Source organism: Gossypium hirsutum, chromosome D05 (assembly GCF_007990345.1).
Source record: "Gossypium hirsutum isolate 1008001.06 chromosome D05, Gossypium_hirsutum_v2.1, whole genome shotgun sequence".
Classification (NCBI taxonomy): domain Eukaryota; kingdom Viridiplantae; phylum Streptophyta; class Magnoliopsida; order Malvales; family Malvaceae; genus Gossypium; species Gossypium hirsutum.
The window spans coordinates 19075441-19092990 of record NC_053441.1 but is presented as its reverse complement, the minus strand read 5'-3'; the positions used below and the strand labels follow the sequence as shown (position 1 = coordinate 19092990).

General features: G+C 34.4%; 2 protein-coding genes, 1 long non-coding RNA gene and 1 pseudogene across 3 annotated transcripts; 3 read left to right on the top strand and 1 right to left on the bottom strand.

Annotated features, from left to right (window-relative positions):
- Positions 1-1789: 1789 nt before the first annotated feature.
- LOC121217814 (uncharacterized) lies at positions 1790-2801 on the top strand. The gene is made up of 2 exons (XR_005914018.1): positions 1790-2180; positions 2498-2801. It is a non-coding gene; the product is annotated as an uncharacterized lncRNA (long non-coding RNA).
- Positions 2802-4356: 1555 nt separating this feature from the next.
- LOC107906156 (uncharacterized) lies at positions 4357-6015 on the top strand (annotated as a pseudogene).
- A 6217-nt stretch (positions 6016-12232) lies between these two features.
- On the bottom strand, positions 12233-14112 carry LOC107957906 (NADH dehydrogenase [ubiquinone] iron-sulfur protein 4, mitochondrial). The gene is made up of 5 exons (XM_016893529.2): positions 13857-14112; positions 13652-13740; positions 13216-13345; positions 12642-12671; positions 12233-12500 (listed from the first exon to the last, which is right to left on the bottom strand). Exons 1-5 carry the CDS (start codon positions 14022-14024, stop codon positions 12444-12446), a joined length of 474 nt encoding a protein of 157 aa, XP_016749018.2. The 5' UTR covers positions 14025-14112; the 3' UTR covers positions 12233-12443.
- A 67-nt stretch (positions 14113-14179) lies between these two features.
- Positions 14180-17516, top strand: LOC107957905 (exocyst complex component EXO70I). Its single transcript, XM_016893528.2, has 2 exons — positions 14180-15356; positions 15839-17516. Exons 1-2 carry the CDS (start codon positions 14577-14579, stop codon positions 17177-17179), a joined length of 2121 nt encoding a protein of 706 aa, XP_016749017.2. The 5' UTR covers positions 14180-14576; the 3' UTR covers positions 17180-17516.
- Positions 17517-17550: the final 34 nt, after the last annotated feature.

Below are 17550 nucleotides of genomic sequence, written 5' to 3'. Positions count from 1 at the left end.
TGCTATAATAATAAATTTAATTATTAAATTTTATATTTTCTATCTCATTCTATATAAAAATATAAAAAAAACTCAAAATTATTTTAAAATAAAAAATTCTATATAAGAATTCTAGAAAATAAAATCTTGAAAATGCTGTTGTTGAAGAATTAATATGTATGAGAAATAAAGAATCTACTAACAAATTAAAAATAGAATAAAGAAAAAAAGGTTAGACAATCAGTGTTTCTCAAAACCAAACTAATAATACCTTCAAGTTGAGTTCAATGCTATTGAAGAACATTTAGAAAGGATATTACAGAGTGTTGACACCATTTTTTTGATAAAAAACGGGGTCGACTTGGGTTTTGAAAAAAAATAAAAACGAAAATGGGAGTCGCCACCAATCCTTTTTTGATGAGGTGTGATCGGGTCACCTCGAAAAGTAGTTGCTTTTAATAAACGATTTAATTTTTATTAAAACAACGATTTTGGTTTACGAAATTCAGAAAACGGGTTCGGGAGTCGGTTACGCACGAGGAAGGATTAGCACCCTCGATACGCCCAAAATTGGTACCTAGTTGATTACTTAATGTCTTGATGTCGAAAATTAAAAAAACTCGAAAAGAATTTAGAAATACGATCCTTCTTTATATTGTGTTATCTAAAAAACTTACTCGAATAAATCAAAATGAAAAATGCCTCCTTATCTCGAATTAACAAGATGTCATATTCAGTAAGTTAGGACACGACACCTCGTATTTTTGAGAGTAAGCTTGCCTTTTATTTTTTTATTTAAACCTCATTCATTTCGATTTTAGAAGGATATTCGGTTATTTAGAATCAACACAAGAAAAATCGAAGCTTAGTAAGTTAGGGCACGATTTATCGAATTTTCTAAATATAGAATATTGTCTTTATTTTTTGAAATTTTATGTGTTTGAAATTTAAAAGGATATTTTGTTATTTGGGTTTAATGAGAAAATCGAGACCCAGTAAGTTAGGGTACAATTTCTCAAATTTCCAAAATGCAAAATATTGTCTTATTTAGCAAAATTCATTTTGAATAATAGCGGGTAATCTATTTGAAGGTATGCATTTATCTCACTTAGAATAAAATAAAACAATCTAAATTGGATAACTATGTCGGAGTTTAATTTACAATACAAGGACGTGAACTAATCAATACAATAATAAACATAGAGTAATGATACATGAATAAAATTATACCAATGGCACACACAATGAAAATAATCACTCAACACACATTATTTAAACATCATTATTAATCAAAAAAGGGATGAATAAATTAAATAACATATATAACAATTTCAAAATGAGTGGTATAGAGCAAATTAGAATAAATAAAATGTAGAGCAAATTTAAACTAATAATAAATGAATCTTGAACAAATAATAAAAAATAAAAATAAAAAAACAACCACATGCGAAACAGTTTAAAAGTATTATATATGAGAAATTTTAAAATAAATAATAATATATGTATACGTACATAAAAAATTTTTGAAAGATGTTCATACATGAGTTTATAAGAAATAATATAGATACATATAAATAAATTTAATGTAGAACAACTTCAAATAAATAATAAATATAAAAACTTAAAATAAGTAACGATAAAAGAACATTTTCTACAAATAAATAAATTAAATAAACCAAGGATGAGGTTGAAATGGAATTAAAAATCGAGGCTTTAATTGCAAAATTATAAACAGTTCGCAAAGGGGACTGAAATAAGATGCGCTGATGACATAAGGGACCTTTAGGGAGATATTCCCCATCCCAAAACGCAGTGAGAGTCTGCGCATGGTCCAAGGACCAGATTGAAACAGACGCCATATTTGCAGCCCAAATCTAAAAGAAATAAAGAGTTATATTGCACCTCCACGCAAGATGGAGGGACTAAATGCATAAATTACCCATTAGGGCAAAGCATGCACAATATCCCCCCACCAAACGGCGCATTAATGGTTAATAAAACCCAAAATGTTTCTTTTTTTTTACTTTTCAGATTTGCTAGAACGAAAACTGAGAGAGTCTCTCCTTTTTTTTAAACCCCTTTCTTTCAAACACCCAACTCTTGGGTTTCTTAACACCTGGAGCGCCACCGCCACAGCCACAAAGATCAACGGCCGACGATGAAGGAGAGACCCCCCGGCGGCACGGTCACGGCCAACTCCGGTGAGTTTCTCTTCCCCTTATTTTTTTTGCTTTTGATTTTATAGTTATTTAAAATAGATTTGCAAAAGAAAGGAAAAAAAAGAATAAAACAAACAAATAAATAAAAAGAAAAAAAGAAAAAACGAAGAGTAAATAACAAGGATTTAACCCTTTAAAATTTCTATTCAACTTTTGATTTCTGATGTGGGTTTTTTTACAAAGAAAATCCAAGAAGCTCTAAAAATGACTCTTCTTGTTTTTTATAGGCCATTACAAACTGTTTTTTTATTATTATTATTGATTGCTCTTTATTTCTTTGCCTTCATTTCTCTCTGCAGGTGGTCTGACACGCGTGGAGGGCCAACGGCGGCAGTGTCAGAGGCGTGCGCTGAAGGTGCCTGGTGGCTGGGGGTGGCAGACGAGGAGGCCACCCGAGGCATGCGGCTCCTAGGGTTTCTTTTACTCATTTCTGCTGAAAATGTTAATGTTGTTTGGGCTAGGTTTTTAATTTTTGGGCCCATTTGTGATTGGGTTATTATTTTTATTAGGCCAGCAAATTTGGGCTTCTACACAGAGGCTTGTGAAATTTACTATGATGCCATTTTCTAGTCAAAAAATAAAAATAAAAATTTTTAGACTTAATTCAAAATTTCAATTCATTTAAATTATTTTTCAAAACTCAAATTGTAACAAATTATATTTTGAATTTTTTTATGCTCTTATAACAAAAAATCTATGTAAAGAAACAAAATAGGTAAAAAACAGAATAATTTTGCTTCATGTTTTTATTTTTTTCTATCTTTTTAAAGAATGAATTTTGAAAATTTCTATACAGATAATACAACGAAAATTTGGAGGGTTTAAAAACATTTTTCCTCATTTTCTCTAACTTTATCTATATTTGAAATTTTTATCTATTTTTATTTAAATTTTAATTTTTAGAATTTTTTTAATATTCTTAAAAAAAGTTTCAATTTTTTTTATCATTTTAAATACAATCAAGTCCAAATTGATAAAATGTAAAAATTAATGATTAAAATTGTTATTATATAAACTAAAAAGTGTTACTAAAAGTTGGTGGCAAAAAAAGAAATAATTTCGAAAACTTTAGTGACCAAATTGTAATTTTTTTATTAAGTAATGAAAACAAAAATTTACCCATAATTTAATAACTAATCATACAGGATACCCCTATGGATTTAGTGATGCATGCACTGATTAATTCCAAAAAAAAGAAAAAAAAAGGAAATTGAGAAGAAGGCAAAAAAGAAAACATTTAGCTACTGTTGAGTGTTTGAAAACTTCACTTAACATTATTAGCAGAGTGCAAGGATCTAGAATAACAGAGATGTGAGCCCTCAGAATCAGTGCATAAACCATTTCCACAAGTGGAAGAAGGTTGCAAGTTGTGGTGAAAAATGAAGCGGGCAAGCGGGTACAACTCACCATGTTTTGGGGACTGAAAATCTTGCTTGCTGCTTTCAATCGGCGTTACTATTCCAAGGCTCACAAACAAAGTGACTATAGATCAGCCCAGGCCGAGGAATTGCCTAATGACACCTTAACACATTGTCACCAGACTGGGTTTTGATATGCTGATGTGATGACCCGTGATTGTGCTTATATGTATGTACATATATACGTTGTCTAGGCCCAAAATGAAAAATTGATTATATAATTCTCTTAGTTTTTAGAAAATCAAAAGTTAGAATAATAGTAAAATTATATTTTACTTTAAAATTTATTTATTTATTTTTGGTCCTCTAGGCAATTTACTGAATTCACCCCATGGTTCTACCCTCGTTTTTTTTCTGATCGTCTGTCTATTGAAGAATTGGGTGCAAGATATCTTTACAAGGCAAAGACCACGTTTGTGAAAACTCTTTGAACAATAAGCCATCTGGAGTCTGGACTCTTTGGTGAAAGTTTAACTTCCCAAGGGGCCTTCGCCCCTCTAAATCAGATTCATACTCATTCGTTGCATGCAATAGGAGACGACCAACTAACACATGGACGACCGCCAAACTTAACCGACTGATGGAACCTCCAAAGCTAAAAGTGGAAGTGCTGAGGACATAAATACAACACCCAAGCAATCCTGATAGGTGTAGCCACGCATGGCCGCCAAAGCCACACGCGTTGTAACCAGAGGGTGTTTTCTATTGGTGTAAGTTCGAGTGCGGGATCGAATTATATGCCTCGCTTCGCTTGTTTAAAAAAATACTAAATAATAAATTTTGCTTTCCTATTGCTTTGTTTGTATGTAGTAGATGTAGAGTTTTCAGATGAAAGCATGATTATGTGTTAGCATGCATGGATCCACTTGTTATTGCAAATCCCACATGTCTATATCTTCTTTCAAGTACCTAAAACACGTACCGATCATTCAATATCCAAATGTCAGTGTATCCTGCCTCATTGTTTCATGTTGCCTTGCACTCATTAGTTGATTTCTGCTTTCTAAAACAACCTATTCACGAAAGGCTATCAATCTTCAGTTTCATAATTTATAAATCCCCCCTTCTTCCTCCTGTCTGTTGACTATATATACTCTTTGCCTAAGATCTTTTGCTTCAACAATTGGTTGAATTTTGCGTGTGAAATCTGAAAGGAAGAAGGCACCATGATTAAGACGTTGGGTCCTTACTCCACCACAGCTACAACAGCTGAAATCATGTTAAGGTATAGGCCTATAGCTCCGAAACCTGATGTACCAGCAAACTCCATGAATGAGAGCTCAGGTATGTCTCAAAAGATGATGCAATCTCCTTATCTCAGGAGTCTGTGGTGTCATCTGCAGGCTAGGCCTACTAGGGCTAGAAAGAGAGGTAGAGTCGCTTTATCATCAACAACACCACTCAAGAGAGCAAGGACTCAAGTCCTAGCGCTCTCTTCACCGAGTCTCATAACATCCCCCGCAAAAAACCTCTCTTTGCAAGGTTTTCACACGGTATTCCTCACCTTTCTATTCCTAACTTTGGTGGAAGCTTGGATAGTTCTTCGACACCACCAGCAAGTTTGATGCAGCTTCCCCTCCTTCCATGCCCTCCCTCAGTACCTGTCGTTGCCAACTATGCGACAATACTTGAATTGAATTGCATGGAACCTTGTGGAGGAGAAAAGTTAATAGATTTGAACACAATTGTTGAAATTCCTGAAGAGAAAGATCTATTGAAGCAGCTCCAAGGTCCTCCAGCGAGCAACGTTGTAGTACCTCAACCGATTCGACCAGTGGGCTCCATTATCTATGTTGGGTGCATCAAAGAGAATCCAATCCTAACCCCACAAATGCAAGTCCTGAAGAAACGAGAGGAGGTTGAAGAATTGGTTGAGTCCGATGCCTTACCGGCAGTGATTTCCGACTCAAACAACAAAGTTAGATTGGCAAATTCTGCTTACAAAGAGATGGTGGGTCAACCAGAATGTCCATGGTTGGACTCTGTGGTGACAGGTGAAGGAAGAGCCCTAGGCAACTCATGCAAGAGAATCTGTGGGGAAGTAGTACTCCATTTATCAGAATCTGATTCGAGGTTGACAGTTAAATCAAAGGGTTTTTCATGTTGGGTGAGGATTGAGTGGGGAAGTGAAGGGAAGAAGAGATCAGTCAAAGCGTTCTGTGAGGTCATCAAATTATCATGTCGGTCAAAGGACTATCTCTTCACATGGAGGTTCCAACCATATCAACAAGAAGAAGGAAGAATCACATTTTAGGCACTCCAGTCTTTGCAATTTGAATGGTATACAGCTGTTTTACTGCAAAAATGCACCTTAGCTAGCTAACTAGTGTTCTCAATGTATAGTAGTAATTTTTGTCGGTATCTTTTGTGCGTCTATATATGCCAAGTTTTTACTGTTAGTACAAAACTCCGGTAAGGAAAAAACTCGAATACACGATCGGAACTCGAAAAGAAAAAGAAGAAATAGGACAGGTTCCAAGGCGTGTATCAAGCCACTATCTTTAAGGTTATATTCGCCCCCACTTATCTTCAGTGTGCAAACGAGTTCCAAGCAAATTAACCTCGAGGATACAATGAAGCCAATGACTATTTGCGTTTTGCACTGACGAGAATAGTCCACTATGCACTGAGTAATGTATAACAAAAACTCAATTTCTACAAAGGATTTCTGCAGCAATACTTTATAGAATAATCTAATAATATTAGAAAATGAAGGAAGAGAAGAAATAATATTAGAATTTGTTGATATGATTTCCAAATGAAATCCCATTCCTATTTATAGGAATTTTCATGTCTCTTCATAGAGACATCTTTCAATAGGTGTCTTTATGAATAAATAAATAATAATAATTATTCATTTAATTTTGTAACTATTCAAATAATATTTTTGAATAGTTATAATTCTTTTTTAAAAAATCAAATGATATAACTTTTGACCAATGACCAAAAGTTTTATCTTTTGATTAATTACACCCATTCATTTATAGTTATTGGGATACTATAAATATTTGAAAATATTCCAACAATCTCCCCCCATTTTCAAAATATTTAGATTTTGATATTCTTGGAAATCAATTTGCATAAATAAAGGTGTCTTACGATTGAACCTTCACTTAGTGAAAACATGTTAAAGTTAATCGAAATTGTATGGTAGACTAAGCTTTGAACCAACTATTCCTTTTGATTAACTGAACACATCTCACACAATGATTTCAACATCAGTCAATGCATAGTATCTAGGGACACTATTATAGCCATGTGTCTATGTCCTCTTTTCATGAGTGCTGTCAGAGCCAAGCCCTTAAGCTCCTAGAAGCGGCCACACTTCCACTCACATAGGTAGATCCCATCAAAAGTGTTCTCGTAATTATAACACTCTAACATATTTATGTTATGGGTCCATTAAGAGTACATTACTCATCCTTCCCTTATCATTACGGGTACCTAGCACTTTAATCTTAGGATGGATTTATTTATAGTGCTAACAGTCACATACTAATGATGTACTTTGTCTCATTGAACTCAAGACTTGACGTTATACCAAGCGTTGAGTCGAGTTTCCATCATGGGTGACTCTAATTAATAGGCTTGAGTCCCATCCCTTTTGAGGTCCTTTTTACTGCATCTCTAGCAAGACTTTTTGTCAAAGGATCTGCCAAATTTTCACTTGACCTCACATAATTAATAGTGATCACTCCATCAGAGATTTATTGTCGGACATAACTATGTCTTAATCCAATGTGTCTAGACTTTCCATTATATACTTGGCTATATGCCTTTGCTAGAGTAGCCTCAATATCACAACGGATAGAAATAGGTGAAATTGGCTTAAGCCATAAAGGTACATCATAAAGCAATTTTCTTAACCATTCTGCTTCTTTAGATGCAGCGGCTAATGCAATAAATTCTGCTGCCATGGTGGAATCAGTAATACATGTTTGTTTCTTGGAACCCCAAGAAATGACTCCTCCACCAAGAATGAAGATCCACCTACTAGTAGATGCATGATCTTCCAAACTTGTAATCCAACTAGCATCCGAATACCCTTCTAAAACTGGAGGATATCCATTATAACACAATCCATAGTTAATAGTTTTCTTTAAGTACCTAAGTACTCTATTTAAAGCTTGCCAATGCAAACTACTTGGATTACTTGTGTATCTACTCAATTTTCCAATAGCATATGCAATATCTGGTCTTGTACAAGTCATTATGTACATAAGACAACCAATTAGACTTGCATATTTCAATTGATCAATTTTCCTACCAGCATTAGATACTAATTTTAATTGAGGATCCATGGGTGTAGATGCTGGTATACAGTTGAAAAGATCAAACTTTTTAAGCACATTTTCAATGTAATGTGATTGTGATAAAGCTATAGTGCTTTCATCTCGGGTTATTTTAATCCCAATAATAACATCTGCTACACCCATATCCTTCATAGCAAAGTTGTTTGACAAGAATTTCTTTGTGTTTTCTATTTGTTCCAAATCCGTGCCAAAATGAGCATGTCATCTACATATAAGCAAATTATAACACCCTTTCCATTATCAAATTTACTATATATGTACTTATCGGATTCATTTATTTTATAGCCATTAGCTAAAATAACCTTGTCAAACTTTTGGTGCCATTGTTTTGGTGCTTGTTTAAGCCCATATAAAGATTTAACAAGCTTACATACCTTATGCTCTTGTCCTGGAACAACAAATCCTTCCGGTTGCTCCATGTACACTTCCTCTTCCAATTCACCATTTAAAAATGCAGTTTTAACATCCATTTGGTGAACAACCAAATTATATATAGAGGTAAGTGATATTAATAGTCTAATTGTAGCAATTCTTGCTACTGGAGCATAGGTATCAAAGTAATCAATACCTTGTCTTTGTGTAAAACCTTTTGCTACCAACCTTGCTTTAAATTTATCAATGGTTCCATCGACCTTCATTTTCTTTTTGAAGATCCATTTACAACCTATTGGTTTGGAACCTGGTGGAAGATCAACTAAGATCCAAGTTTGATTTCCCATTATTGAATCCATTTCATCATTTATTGCTTCTTTCCAAAAAACAGAGTCTTGAGATTTCACTGCTTCTTCAAATGTAATAGGATCAGATTCGGTATTATAACAATAAGGTATCTTATTGCATATACTTTCACCTTTTCCTTCTACAAGAAACATAATGAAATCTGGTCCAAAATCTTTGACCTTTTTAATCCTCTTACTTCTTCTTAATTCTTGACAAGATTCATCATTATTATCAATTTGTTTCAATGGAATCTCATTCTCATTTGAAGAATGAATCAATTGTTGTGGTTGTAATTGTCTTGATATAGAATTAAATCTATTTTCATCAAAAATAGCATCTCTTGATTCAGTAACCGTATTAATTGAAATTGAATCATTTGGTTCAATTACTATGAACCTATATGCCTTGCTATTATGTGCATAACCTATAAATATGCATTCAATTCCTCTTTCACCTAACTTTTTACGTTTAGGTGTTGGAACTTTTACAATAGCTCTACGACCCCAAACCTTTAAATAATTAAAGTTTGGTTTCCTTTTCTTCCATTGTTCATAGGGGGTTATTTTAGTTTCCTTATTAGGAACTCTATTCAATATATGACAAGCTGTTAGAACAGCTTCTCCCCAAAAACCCTGTCCAAGACCTGAATATGATAACATTGAATTTACCATTTCAATCAAGACTCTATTTTTCCTTTCAGCTACACCATTTTGTTGTGGTGTGTAAGGGGCTGAAACTTGATGGACAATTCCAGTGAGTTCAAAATAACTTGGATTATAGTATTTTCCACCTCTATCCGATCTTAAGCACTTGATAAATGATTCACACTGAAGTTCAACTTCAGATTTATAAACTTTAAATTTATCAAGCGCTTCATCTTTTGAATGCAATAAATATACATAACAATATCTAGAACAATCATCAATAAAAGTAACAAAATATTTCTTTCCACCTAATGTAGGAGTATTATGCAAGTCACATAAATCACTATGTATCATATCAAGCAATTTTGTTTTCCTTTTAACCTTTGGGAAAGGATTTCTTGTAATTTTAGTCAACATACAGGTATTGCATTTTTCAATATTATTATTAAAAACAGGAATTAAAACTAATTTATACATGTCAGTCAATTTTCTATAATTCAAATGACCTAATCTATAATGCCACAAACAAAATGATTCAACCATATAAGCAGAAATAGTATTTTTATTCTTATTAATAATATTAAGTTTGAACATGCTTTCATACATATACCCTTTTCCCACAAAAATTCCTCCCTTAGACAAAATAAACTTATCTGCCTCAAAAACAAGTTTGAAACCAAACTTATTCAACAGACTTCCAGACACTAAATTTTTCCTAACTTCTGGTACATAATATACATCATTTAAGGTTAAAACATTTCCAGAAGTGAATTGTAGTTCAACAGACCCTTTGCCTTTAATTGTTGCGGTGGAAGAATTTCCCATGTACAAGACATTGTCATTTTCACATTGTGTGAACTTTGTGAACATGCTTTTGTCTTTGCACACATGTTTGGTTGCTCCGGTATCAATCCACCATGTATTATCATCTTGTGCCATATTAATTTCAGATATCATTGCAACGAACTTTTCGTTATTATCAGCCTTAGAAGATGATTTCTTCTTTAAAAATCGACATTCATTCTTGAAATGTCCCAGCTTTCCACAATGATAGCATGAGCCCTTTTGTTTCTTTTTGAACTTAGGTGCTCTATCAGTCTGATTGAACTTTCTCTTGAATGGTTTAGTAGTCTGTACTTCCTCCGTAACATGTACTTTGGCATTTTCAGAATTTAGGTTCTGATCTTGTTTTCGATACTCTTCTTCAATACGAAGATGATTTGCCAAAGCCTCAAGAGATATTTCCTCTTTCTTATGTTTTAGACTTCTTTTAAAGTCTTTCCAAGATGGAGGAAGTTTGTCTATTATGGAGGATACCACAATCATTTCATCCATTTTCATATCATATTGCTTAAATTGATTCAGCATCTTTTCAATATCACGAAATTGTTCTATAACAGAACGACCATCAACCATTTGATAATTATTGAAACGACTGACAAGAAATTTCTTACTTGTAACATATTCGGTCATGTATCTTGCCTCTAATTTGTCCCATAATTCTTTAGCGGTGACGTCGTTTTGGTAGGTGTCGAACAAACCATCAGATAAACCATTCAATATGTGGCCCATGCACATGTAATTAGCATTGTCCCATTTTTGTCTTTCTCGGGTTGCAGCAACAGATTCATTTTCATTCTCTTCAGGTCTTGGAGTATCCAAAACATAAGCAATCTTCAAAGTTGATAACAAAAAGTGCATCTTTTTCTGCCATCGTCGAAAATTGCCACCATCAAAACGATCAAGTTTAACAAAGTTGGAAGCCAACTCCCTTAGTGTTCCACTTTCATGTGTTGTGGTAGTCATCATGAAATATAACCTTAAAATTGTTAGTATAAAACTCCGGTAAGGAAAAAACTCGAACACACGATCGGAACTCGAAAAGAAAAAGAAGAAATAGGACAGGCTCCGAGGCGTGTATCAAGCCACTATCTTTAAGGTTATATTCGCCCCCACTTATCTTCAGTGTGCAAACGAGTTCCAAGCAAATTAACCTCGAGGATACAATGAAGCCAATGACTATTTGCGTTTTGCACTGACGAGAATAGTCCACTATGCACTGAGTAATGTATAACAAAAACTCAATTTCTACAAAGGATTTCTGCAGCAATACTTTATAGAATAATCTAATAATATTAGAAAATGAAGGAAGAGAAGAAATAATATTAGAATTTGTTGATATGATTTCCAAATGAAATCCCATTCCTATTTATAGGAATTTTCATGTCTCTTCATAGAGACATCTTTCAATAGGTGTCTTTATGAATAAATAAATAATAATAATTATTCATTTAATTTTGTAACTATTCAAATAATATTTTTTGAATAGTTATAATTCTTTTTTAAAAAATCAAATGATATACCAAAAGTTTTATCTTTTGACCAATGACCAAAAGTTTTATCTTTTGATTAATTACACCCATTCATTTATAGTTATTGGGATACTATAAATATTTGAAAATATTCCAACATTTACTCCATTGTTTCAACTTTGTTTGTAGCTTATTTTAACAATCACCAAAATATATGAATGAAGCTGATTATCTTGGCATACAACTTAATTCGGCAATTAATTTATATAATATAGTATAAGAAATGTTTTGTTGATTTGAAATTTAGTAATTTATTTTTATTTTTAAAAAATTAATTTTTTTATGTTAAAATTATTTTTATTAAATTTATTAGTCTGACATTTTAAAATTATAAAATATATATATTTACTTAATAGTTATTTGATATTAAAAATACTGATTATGATTTAAAAAAACACCTACACAAACTCATCATGACATTAATTTGGTTGGAATGATATTTTTATAAAGAAATTGAGGAAATTAAAAGATTAACTATTCATATTAACTAATTACAAATTTCAAAATGATATAAAATTAAAAACTGGAATTTAACTATTATTTTATAATATAAAAGAACCAAAAAGATGATTGGTACCTTGCTTTTTATTTATAGTTGTATAGATATTAAACACAAAAACCTTACAAGTGTCGTTGTAAATACGTGTAAACAAAAGCTTCTCTCATTTGCTATTTTCTACGTAATATATAAGCCAGAAGCGAAGTACAATAATGATGTTGTAACATGAACTCTGGAAATTATATACTCAGATAAATCGAAGTGTTAAAATAACATCTTTCACTCTTCAGCATTAGGTGGCCCCTTCCATTTGAAATTGTCTGCATATGACTTGGGCTGGAATTATATAGGAAAAAGCAATTACTAATAATTCCTTGAAATATGAAAGGAACAAAAGAGTCTTCAGTCAACCATACTCAAACGAAATATATAGGTTTCAACGTCAAATAACTTGTGAAGGAAAGTAGAGAGTAAAACCTTTAGAAGAGGTGTATGTCGCTTCTTGACCTGCAGAAAAAGAATGCAATCAGAACTTAATTAAGAGCATTTAAAATCACTACAGTTCCAAGTATGATAGACTTGCCTGTTTTGGAGAAATATTATTACTTTAGGATTTGGTCATAGTAAACATTTGAAACTGAATCAGGGAATTGACACCACTATACATTATCTTCATAATTACAACATTCTAAGTTTAGAATTAGTTCTCTAGAGCAATTTCAGGAAAATGGTTATGGAGTTAGCCTTTTACGAATCTTCCTCCTCTCAGTTAATCCCTTTTAAAGGCACTTCATTTCCATGCTCTGGAATTGCTGGCATGAACTAACTGCTCTCCGATATAATGCATGATTCAATCAAATTATACATTGCATGTGGTTAAAACTTCGAGATCACCAATTGTTATAAGCAGCGTAAATGTTAAAGTTGTTTGGTGATGCGTGAACTGTGGGGAAGACTAAGATGGAACATGACCCTAATATTCTTAGATTTCATCAGTGATGTCTGCACTGCACAGCACAATAAAAGCACCCGCTAAGGCACATATGCATACCTGGTATTCCCAGCCATATTTCTCAGCAAATGCTTTTGCAGCTTCTTCACTGTCAAATTCAAGTCCAGCCTCACCAACATTGGCATACGGATCTCCTGTTGATGTCCAACCCATTAACGGATTATCCCACCTAAACAAAAATGTCAATGAAGGAAATGAAATAACGCCAATGTTTCTATTGCTCCAGCTGAATTTCAAATATGATTCATGTTATACACCTTTTAAAGGCTGACCCTTTATTACCTTCTTCACGAAATGAAAGAAGAATTTTCATGATAATAATTTACAAGTGGCAAAAAATCCAATTAAATCAACCATAGCAACATGTAACAAAGGAAACAAAAATGCAGATGGTAATTGAGTGTTGAGATAATTTGCTAATATTTTCAAGACTTTGATTCTCAATAACCATATGAAAAAGGGAAACATGACTTACTTGTGTGTTGAGAGAAAATTGATCTTCCATTTCCCAACTTTCCCCGAGCCCTGCTGTGATGCAGTTCGAGCAGGCGAGTAAATTATAACCTTAAAAGGCAAACAACATACTTTAAAAAACCGAGGCAGGGAATCCTAAATTACGCAGTAAGATGCACGCATTCCGCATTCAAAAATTAAAAGTTTAAAACCAAAAAGAGCTGTACCCTTCGTTTAAGTTGTTGTTCGGGGATTCCGGAGACCATGCCAACCTCACCAGGCTTTGTCTCCAGTTCCATCAAAGCATCCGAAGAGCAGCATCTTTTCCATGAAACTTGAGGTGGACGATGAGCTCTAACTAGACTCTGACCAACCCTTTGCACAAAACCAGCCATGTTTTTTGTTTCTTATTTCCTTGATTCTATCCTTTGTTTGATCACAGACTCCGAGAGGTTAATGAATTCGTTAAACAGCTGACATGACTATGAGAATCAACCAGAAGTTTCACGCTTTCTGCTTTGGGTTCGGGTTGTTGGACTACTCTGTTTGTTGATTTATTGGGCTTGAACCCATTATGCGATTCAATTAAAAAGAAATAACCCAAAACGTGCTTTGATGTTTTGATTATAAAAATGTGCTATTGATTTGGAATTTGAACTGTAGACCGATTCCAAGCACACCGGCCGAACATGCTTAGTTTTTCTCTTGGGCATTTGTCCGCTTCGAATACGCGAATGCCATTTGTTCTTGGTACGTATCGAGATGGAAGTCTTCGTGATTTACCCTTTTCTCGTCCTGTTTTGCCAACACCAGTACTTTGTTATCGTCATTAGTTTTATTAGCGTTTAGGAAAGCTTGCAAGAAATTCCAATCTTGCAATTTGCTCTCTTTGTTCTTCTTTGTCCCTGCATTGTTTCTAGCCTGCTAGTTCGTCAACGACAAGATCAATGGCAGCCAACGAAGAGGATTCAGCGCTTGTCAAGCTAGAACTGGCGTGTTCAGATTTGAGAACGTTGCTACAATCATCGGCTAAGTTGGAAAAAGACCTGGAAGAGATGGAGAAGAAGTTTGATTCTATTGATGAAAAGCTCTCAACAGCTGCTAAAAGAGTAGCTCCTTTGCAGTCCCTGGCTATGGCTGCCAAGGCTCTCGAGACCAGAATTAATAGAGCTGTTTCCCCGGCTCTCGGGCTCCTTCATAGTTTCAAGCTCTCTGAATCTTTTCAGAAGAAGCTCATTGAACTCTCCGATAAACTATCTATTGAGAAAAACCCAAGGAAGAGGCTTAAAAAGCTGCTCAAATACGTCCAATGCGTTGATCAGCTTAACGAAGTTATTAACTTAATAAGTCGAGATGGAGAGCCGGTGATTCAAAAGCTTCAAGAGGTGGTGGAATTCTTGAGCAGAACAAAAGCTACGGATCAATATCGAACCCAAAGATTGAAGGAGACTTTGATCACACTTAAGGCTCTATATGAATCTGAGGTTGATGCTATGAGGTTTGACGGGTTGCTTGATGAGGCCTTACTAAATCTGCAGGACGAATTTGAGATTATGTTACAGCAAATGAAGCACCAAAACATTGGGGAGCAACAAGCGGATGAAGAAGCTGATCAGACGTTGGTTTCTGACCTTGGCACTGAAATGGAGGTCCAAGTCCTTAGTCGAATTGCAGAAACCCTTTCTGCCAGTGATTGTTTGGATATATGTATTGATATCTTCGTTAAGGTAAGCTAAATATCTTCCTTTTAAGGTTTCCTCAATTGGCCATATTTCGAGGCCTTTAGATTGATATATGTACATTATATATGTATATAAACATATATACATATGGATGTAGTATTATACACAAACAGCAACCCAAATGTCCCATTAGACCTTCGGATTTTGAGTGAATTGATTAGAAGTTATAGAATCAATGATAAATTGATAATTACTATCTTAATAATACATGCCTTTCTGAGTTGCGTCAAATATATAAATGAAAATGCTTCTAACAGAGAGGTACAAGCACTAGTGCTACTGGATTACCATACATTATATTAAACAGGTTGCTAGTATCAAGAACCTTGATTAGGTCAATTTATACTTTTTAACAGTAAGGAACTGGAAGTCTAGACAAACAGTTCGATTTGATATTTGAAGACACATGGTTTTGTTTTTTACTTCTCAAATCCTATAAATTTGTTACACTTTTGGTTGATTAACAGGTGAGATACAGAAGAGCAGCTAAAGCACTAATGCGACTAAACCCTGATTACTTGAGAACATACACTCCTGAAGAAATAGATGAAATGAAGTGGGAGAGTCTAGAGACAGCAATTTCTCTTTGGATCCAGCATTTCGAGCTCGCGGTTAAAACAGTCTTTGTATCAGAAAAGAAACTCTGCAAGCAAGTTCTGGGAGGACTTCCTGAAGTGCTCATTTGGCTAGAGTGTTTTGTCAAGATTGCTGATAAAATCATGGCGGTATTTTTCCGCTTTGGAGAAGGTGTTGCAAGGAGCAACAGAGAGCCTCAGAAGCTGTTCAAGCTCTTGGAAATGTTTGACTCCTTAGAAAAGCTGAAGCTTGAATTTACCGAGATTTTCGAAGGTGAATCGGGAGCTGATATTTGCATACGTTTCAGGGAACTTGAAAAGCTACTCGTGCATGCTTCAAGCAAAGTGTTTTGGGAGTTTGGCCTACAAATTGAAGGCACTTCCGATTTTTTCGCACCACAACAAGATGGTTCAGTCCCGAAACTTGTGAGGTATGCAGTCAATTACCTTAAGTACCTTACCACAGAGACATACAGCGCACCCATGGCTAAAGTTTTCCGAACAGAACAAATGTGGAAAGCCGGTATCTTATCGAAGCCAGAAACAGATGAGAATTTACTCAAAGATGCCATATCTAACATCATGGAAGCTCTTCAGAGAAACATTGAATCGAAGAGTTCGAGTTACAAAGACAAAATCTTGCTCCACATATTTGTGATGAACACCTATTGGTACATTTACATGAGGAGCAGGAATACAGAGCTTGGGAAGCTTATCGGAGAGCAATACATGAAACAGAAATACAAGAGTGCTGCAGAGGAGTCTGCTTACATGTATCAATGGCGAGCATGGAGACCATTAGTAAGATTGTTAGAGAAGGAAGAGTCGGAGGAGCAAGAAAATGGCACCAAAGCAACAGCAGCTTTTGTGAGAGGTAAACTGGAAGCATTTTTCAATCGCTTTGATGAAATCTCGCAGAGACACGCAAGGGGTTATAGCATTCCTGACGCTGATTTAAGGGAACAATTACGAGAAGCAACGGTGAAACTGGTGGTTCCTGTTTACAGTGAATTCTTGAATGCACACTCAAAGTTGTTGTCTGGCGAATCTTACGTCAGTCCTGAATCATTGAAAGGATTGGTGGGCCAGGTTTTCAATGGAACCGATCGAACCAGCAATGGGAAGCCGAAGCGCCGAGACTCCAAGGACACTGTTCCAGGGAGGAACTCGGTTTCCGTGGAGGGAGAGCTTAAGAATTTCAGACGATCCAGATCAAAATCCATTGATGCATGAATCAGTGAATTCTTATTACATTCTTACGGTTTTGTTTATGAGATTTTTTTTCTTCTGTTGAATGAATGCTAATTAAGATTGCTACGTTTTTCATAACACGTATTATTCAGTGATGCAATGATACACTGGATTTTGTGGAATATGTACAAAATGATTATTAAGACATGAAATTGAAAAAAGGAAGACAATTTCCAATTGCAAAGCTTCTTTACTACTTGATCCTTGTGATGTTATAAGTTGACATTAGATTACAGCTTAAGCTGTGTGTAACTCATTCTTCTCTCAAATTTGCAATGATTAAAAAAAAACTTACTTGCAATGATAAAATAAGGAAAAGTCCTTGTATTCCTATAGACGAAAAGTCCTGCCTT